Source organism: Belonocnema kinseyi, chromosome 6 (genome assembly GCF_010883055.1).
Source record: "Belonocnema kinseyi isolate 2016_QV_RU_SX_M_011 chromosome 6, B_treatae_v1, whole genome shotgun sequence".
NCBI lineage: Eukaryota > Metazoa > Arthropoda > Insecta > Hymenoptera > Cynipidae > Belonocnema > Belonocnema kinseyi.
In genome coordinates, this window is record NC_046662.1 from 64079752 (window position 1) to 64087124 (window position 7373).

The following is a 7373-nucleotide window of genomic DNA, read 5'->3' on the forward strand; positions in this document are numbered from 1 at the left end:
AAAATCTGATACTTTTGTATGTACATGTAAAATTAATATTTGGTACATTTGTTTAAATAATGTTTGTTTAAAGACTTTAAAAAACATTAATGGTCATATTTAGAGATCCCTAACTTATGTTTAAAATATTCAAAAGATCTCTGAATGAGTCTGCAATTTGTGTATGACTATTAATATGTATAAGTAATATTTCGCAAATTTATTTAAACAATAATCGCTTGAAGAATTTAAAAAAAACTTTAAAGATCATATTCCGAAAGCCTTAAAGAAGCCTGAAAATGTTGTAAGAATATAAAATTTGATTAATTAATTTTTAGTGTATTTGTTTCAACAATAATTGTTTAAAAAATTTGTTTAAACGTTGATAATCAGATTCTGAAAACCGTAAATCATGGTATAAAGAGAAAAGTGAACAATTAATTTTTAATCGGTTTTATAGCATAATGGTGTCAAATTAACGTTAATCCAGCCCGAACACTATTGTCTACACAAAAAGCGTCCTAAATTTCGCAAAAGGAACCTGAATCGGACTGCATTTTTGAAAAATCCTAATTTTGACAGGGAATTTTGGCAAAGAACTACAATTTTGAGTTTGTGATACGAAATTTCAATTAGAAAATATAATTTTGACATTTAAAGAAGGGGGCTCCCGTTAAGGATTATAATGTTGACGTTTGAACAGGGAATTTCGTAAAAAATGGTAATTGTGACTTTGAGACAGGCAATTTTCTAAAAAAATTCAATTTTCGCTTCCTCACAAAGGGAGGTTTGTAATTACCTCAATTTTCAAATATACTTTTTTGAGTGATAGGATTTTGATTTAGATTGACCACTTAGAAATAGTTTTTTCCTCGCGTTTAGAAATTTCAAAAAAGGAATTGTAACTTTTTTTTATACAGAAAAAACTGGTCTGATATTCAAAATACAACAATAAAATACATAGCGTGTTTGTTTGCGTCTCTGAGACGCATCGATCGACCTATTGTTGAAACTTTTACGAACTACCAGTACCGATTTGTGAGGTTTCCAAAAATGTTTTACTCTGTTTCTATGAACAAACTTTTTTTATATTAAAAACACGACAATATTATATAGAGAGTATTTTTTCGCGTTCTTGAGATGCATTTTTTGACATATTTTCTAAACCTTTTATGACCGACCAATATCGATTTATGATTTTTTTTTAAAACTGGTGTATTCTGTTTATATAAGAAAAACTTTGTCCACATTAACTTATGATCTAGCAATACCGATGTAACTCAATATTAGGAATACAACTATAATGTATATAATATATTTTTTCGCGTCTTCAAAACATCGATTTTTAAAATCAAGAACGTCTCATGATCTACCAATATTGTTCTTAAATTTTTCAACAAAATTAGTTTTCTTGTTTATAAAAGGATTTCTTTATATTGGGAATATAACAGTACAGAATTTGATGTAATTATTCGCGACTTCAAGACGTTGTTTCTATAACATTTTTATTTAAAATATAAAATTACCGTGAGTTAAAAAGTTTTTCATTATAACAGAACACAGAATTTCAAATTTGGGTGGGCCCTCTGATTTTCTGAAAGTAAAATTTTTAGAAAGGCAGAAACATAAGCTTGAATAATATTGAAAGTATCAATTTTTTCTTTCGCTGGGGAAAACGTATTTTGCAGTCGTATTTTGACTTTGTGGCAGGGAATTTTCTGAAAGAATTTTATTGTAATTTTTGTTGTTGAAAATTTTGAGTTTGAAAGTAATTTGAATTCTATTTACGAAAAGGATTTTGAAAATTTCTGGTCTAAAATCAGAATTTTTTTGAATCAACTTTTTTTCGACTGAAACTTTGCCAGAATTTGAAACTTCCCTTTTATCGAAAATTTTAGAAAAAACGAGTTACGGTGACCGGTTTAATCAAAGAGAAAAAATTTGCAGCCATTTCTCGGTTCACATTAATTTTTCACGGTGAATGAAATAAACAAATTTGATCGCTTAAGCTAAATATTTTTCTATTTATATTAATAAAAACTGGACTGCAAATTAAAGAATTCAAAGTGGAACTCTTGAATTTTAAACTTTTAATTTAGAGTATAAACCATTTTTAATTCCAAATTTTGGTTATTCAAGCGTTCAATAATTTCCACGTATAAACTAGAAGCTTTTACCACTTTTCGTTTGCAAATTTTTTAATTAAGGGCAGTTAAACTGCACAATTAAAAATTTTAAACTTTGATTAATTGTGCAGTTGAATGATTCAGATTCAGTTAAAAAAGTATAAATCTACGCAATCATTTTTAATGCTCTACATCATAAGCATTTTTAAACCATAAACATTAAAAATTGTATGATTGATTTCATTTATACATCAAAATTCGTGTTTGTTTTGAAATATTTTGAAATATTCTTGTAAAATTATTATTCCAAAATAGAAAATAAGTTTAAATGATACCAGGAATCTCAAGAACTTTTTATTATTATCTTAAAACATTTCAAAAGCTTTAAAAAGTTTTAAAATTTTATTTCAAAGTCTTAAAAATTTACCGTTTTATTGGAACCTGTTTGAAATCGTTTAAAATCTTCCACATTTTTTGTTCAACTTTGAAAACCTTTTGAAATCTTGTTAAATATTCGCTTAAAATCCATTTTTCAAAATCAAAAATCATTTTGAATTTTCTAAACAATCTTAAAAAACTGTTATTCTTATGAAAGCTTTCACAATTCTTAGAAAGTTTCTAAATTTTTGTTCAAAAACTGTAGAAATCTAAATTTTGTTCTAAACTTTTTTAAATCATTTGAAATTTAAAAAAAAAATGAAATTTTAACTTGCACAAATTAAAGTTAGCCCCTGGAAATGTTAGCAATTCAAGGATTACTGTTTCAAGCAATTCAGTTTAAAATTTTTTATTATTTGATTTATAATTTCAATTTTTAAGTGAACAGTCAAATATTGCTTAATACTAAATAATTTTTTTAAATAATAGTTGTCTCTAATTTAAAGCTTAATGAAACTGTTTTATTATAAATCAAATAATTTGAAGTTACATATTTTTATTTTGAATTAAAACAATTCAATTTTAATCTTAGAATGTGTAAAATCTTTAATTTTGAACGGATTTAGAATCCTCTTGTAAAATCAATAATTGTTCACTTTTAACACCTCAAGTAAAACTCAATTTTGAAAATCATTGATTAATTTATATTTACAGTTGGTCAACTAAAAACGTTTTTTATCAAACATTTTTAATTTCTAAGGCTTTTAATTTTTAATTGTTTAAGCCTGTAAAACTGCATTTCTAAATTCTTTAAATTAAAAATTTACGCTTAAAAATAAAGATCAAAAATAGAACATATTTACACTAAAATTGTAAACTTACTGATATCATAAATGAAGAAGGTAACAACTGAACTCAACATTAAAGAAAAGTTTAAATTGGACTTAATTTAAATTTGTAAATAATTATTTTAAAAAGATAAAAGATATAAAGGTCATTTTAAATTGAATTATATCAGCATGTGATACAAAATTTACGATATTTCAAGTCATAGGATAGATTTTTCTTCTAAAAATTTTTCAAATTTTCGGACAATTTTTGGTTTCTCGCTTCAGAGGCCATCCTGATCATAATAGTATTTGGAAGAGGGAATAAATTCTATTCCAAATCATAATCTTATTTGCGATATACACTGTTCCAAATGAAAAACTTTTGAAATCTTTGAAAATGTTTAGAAATCTCTTGGGATCTTTAAAAATCGTTTCTAATCATTCAAATGTTTTGAATTCTTTTAAATTCACTTCAGCAGTTCTAATTTTTTTCTTGGCATTAGAAATAATGTATTTGCAAATTGTAATTGTTCCTAATTTTGCAGGTATCGAAAGAATATAAGGCGGCTGGAGGAAGGAGTGGAAACTCCATGTCTGATAGTTCCACCAGGTGACCAGGTCTATCCCAGGAAAAGTAGACAACCTCCCTTACCGGTGCCAGCCGACATGGTACTTTTCTGCAGACGCGTTTATGACTACAGGGGCAAAAAACTCGTCAAAAATCCCGGATGACTCGACTTCCTATGAACTGCAGCAACTAGAAACCAATGAAATCCGTAATCTTTACATACATGATTGAAACTGAATGCAGGATTCCCTTCAAATCTCGAGCGTTGATTTTTCCAATTACATTTTCCATTCCGCAACCTTGTCGACTAAAGGACGATTTTCGTTTCTCCCGGCGAGATGAGATCGTTCGGTTGGTTTCGCAACGATAAAATGATTCTCTTGAACTTACAGATTAGTGAATTTTGATTGTCTAGTTACTGGAGAAGATAGTGTGCTGAAGAATTCGTCAGTTTATGGGAGAAAGAGAGAATACTATTTTTTGTGATGCAGCGTTTTGTACGTTGGAGTGGATATTTTTTCAAAGGAGTGACGCACATATCGCTCGCGATCAACAAACTTTATGGAGGGAACCTTCGAGCAGTTTCAGCAAAAAAAGAGAAAAAAATCGAGAGAAAATAACAAAAAAGAAAAAAAAAGAAATGGACTTCTTAGAAAAGATAGAGAGAGCAAGTTTTCAGAGTAATGACGAAGAGTAACTAAAGTGCGACGTATGCGTCTGTAGACACTTTCATCTACCCTTAATATATTCTCTGTGTAAAGTGCATTTTTTGAGTTATACTAAGTGGATGAAAGACACACCGAGTCTCGTAAAAGAACTCATTTCGTCTAATTCAAGGTACTTTCTCGCAATATGTCTAACGTTAAAGAGGGCGAAAAAATAAGTAGCCGAAAGTTATATTTTGATTGTGAGCCCGTCATCGACAACTCGAAGACTTTCGATCACTTTTTCATAGCATTTTTTCCTTGAATCTCAGCAGACAAAAGTAATACAATTGTGAATAAACTTTCGATTTATATCCAGACCCGACACAAGAATTGATTGCATGTCTCATTTTATTTTTTTTTAAACTTTACACTCTAGGAGAAGGACAATCGCAACAAATTGCGTGTTTCTTTCGACAAAATTCCGTGTTTCGTTGGCTACGAATTTTTTTTTACAAATAATTGTTGTGTGGCGGGTGTTTTGTTAAAAATTATATTATTTAATATTAATATATTGCTATCGCTGATTATTATTAATATTATTGCTATTTAATATATAATATATTGGACTTAGGTTGTAAGTTTCTTTTCCGGAAGAGTGGAAATTGAGTATTAAGAAGATTAAGGGAGAGCAAACGAGGGTTGGAAAGGAAAAAAAAACAAGAGTGCATGTGTGAAAAATGCGATCGAGTGAATGAGAAAAAAAACAACAAAAAAAGGAATACGATTGAGAGACCTCAGCCCCTCCATAAAGATACCAAAACATTCTTTGTTTTCAAAATCATTCTATCGCAATTTAATATATTTTCAAAGTAATTTATTAACTTATTATTGCCACTTAATTAGATTCGTTTCGTAAGCACTCACGTATTAGTATTACGGATCACCCAAGATAGAATTCTCGACTCTCGTCAAGATCCTCTGATCCTCTATCTTTGGTGATCGTTTAGAGGTAATTTTGTATTCCTTTATATTGCTTAAAGAGAACTGAATTGTAGTTTTTGTGCAAGTCTGTTAGGCGTTTCTAAAAAATTATCAGAATAAATGTCACGTTGTTTTTAGTAAATATAATCTCTAAGGCTGCATTCGCACTGAGTCTCTACAAAAATCCGAAAGTCTTCAATTTGTTTTCAACTGTACAAAAAAAATCTCTATTTCCAGTACCTGTCTTAATTAAAGTTTTAAATTCGAATCTACTTCGGAAAGTTGCTTCAACAATAGCAAAAAAAAAATCCTGTTCCTTTTTTCTCAGTGCGAATGAAGACTCGCAGAAGTGTTTTTTGAAATGAGTGTATAATAGAACAGTCTTCTCTTGTAGTGCCGCGTTTTCCGTTCGAACGTTTCGACGGCATGTATGTATTTCCGAAAAAAAATTCCTGTAAAGGTTAACATGGGAACATTGCGCAAAATGCATATCCTCTGTTCATTCTACATAGCCGACGAATTTCAACCAATTGTATCCATAAAGTATCGATAAGTTTAGATGTAAAGCGCTCGTGGCATGCGAGGCGTTACGAGCTTCGTGTTCGCTTTAATCAAAAAGAAGAAAAAAAACAGGAAAGAAAAACCCATGCACACAAAAAAAGGCATTTTGTGAATCGTATAAACGGTTCCGGTTTGCTGCCGGAAAATCTGCCGGTCAGTTACGCGTATATACTCGATTATCGTGGTACTAGAACAGCAAAGAAATACTTGCTGTCACTTTTCAATGTTTTCAGAGAAACCGCATGCGTGATAAAAAAAAAGTATCATTCAGGTTCCTCGCAAATTAGTCGACGTTGGCTTGATTCCCTCAATTTTCGCTAAAAAGTAGGAAGCAAATTTGAATGAAGAAAATAAAGTACTCTTTAAATGAAGTTGATAGCCTCTTTTTTTGCTGAAAATGATTGCGTTATAAAGTAGTAAAAAAAGAAAAGGATTCCATGCCGTTTTTACTAATTTCGTTTTAAATGAGCGACATTCTTGGGGGAATTTGGTCAACCTTTAATGCCTGTTTGTAGACGATAATCCTCGAATTTCTTTAATGGTTTCACCTGTGATGTCAAAGCGATGTAATGTGCACTTACAAGCGACTTAATGACGGTACGGACAAGACGTTAATCGCCTGTATAGAATTTTTGTCCGCTGTCTGCTTGAATATTTTTAAATGTCGCGCCCTAGTGATTTTAAGGCTGGTCAGCAAACCGGACGGCAAAACAACCGCGAGCATACAAATACAATAAAAAAGGGAGAATAAGAAGCAGAATTATTTCTACACGAAATTTAAGAGGATGGTATATAAATTATATACATATACAAAATATATATATATATATTTAGATAACTAGAATGGAAATATATGAATATATAAAAAATTACTCGAGAAACGATGCATATTATTATTCCGCAGAATCCTCTGGGGACTCGATAAAATCCCTTCCCCAAAATAGAAAATAATTTTATAATCAAAATAGTTTTCGTTTTAAGTGCTTAAGTTCTGAAATAATTCCAGAATTACTTCGTTTAATTCGTCTAAAATAAGATGGATCCTGGTCTTTAATAATACATTTAAAGTAAGGAAAAGACTTTAAGTTTTCAATATTTTCTTGGAATTTACTTTCTGAATTCAAATATTTCTATAACCCTTTTGTCCAGCTTATAGTCCTTGAATTTAAGCTTCTTATTTTTAGGGCTATTGCAGACTAATTTACTTTTTATTATTATTATTATTACACCATTAAGCCATTTCCCTTTCGGGGTAGGCGTGACTCACTCGGCAGGGGAAAGGAGTAGTGTGTGGATGGGATAG

The 7373-nt window shown here is 29.9% G+C and overlaps 1 protein-coding gene and 1 long non-coding RNA gene across 3 annotated transcripts in view; one reads left to right on the forward strand and one right to left on the reverse strand.

Moving 5' to 3' along the window:
- Nucleotides 1-6120, forward strand: part of LOC117174272 — a 251434-nt gene extending 245314 nt beyond the window's left edge. For both annotated transcript variants that reach the window (XM_033363191.1, XM_033363192.1), the window contains exon 12: nucleotides 3859-6120. In XM_033363191.1, the coding sequence (XP_033219082.1) occupies nucleotides 3859-4045 (187 nt within the window). In that variant the 3' untranslated portion in view covers nucleotides 4046-6120. The remainder of the gene's footprint in view (nucleotides 1-3858) is intronic.
- Nucleotides 1-7373, reverse strand: part of LOC117174273 — a 224428-nt gene that overhangs the window by 212477 nt on the left and 4578 nt on the right. The window lies entirely within an intron of this gene.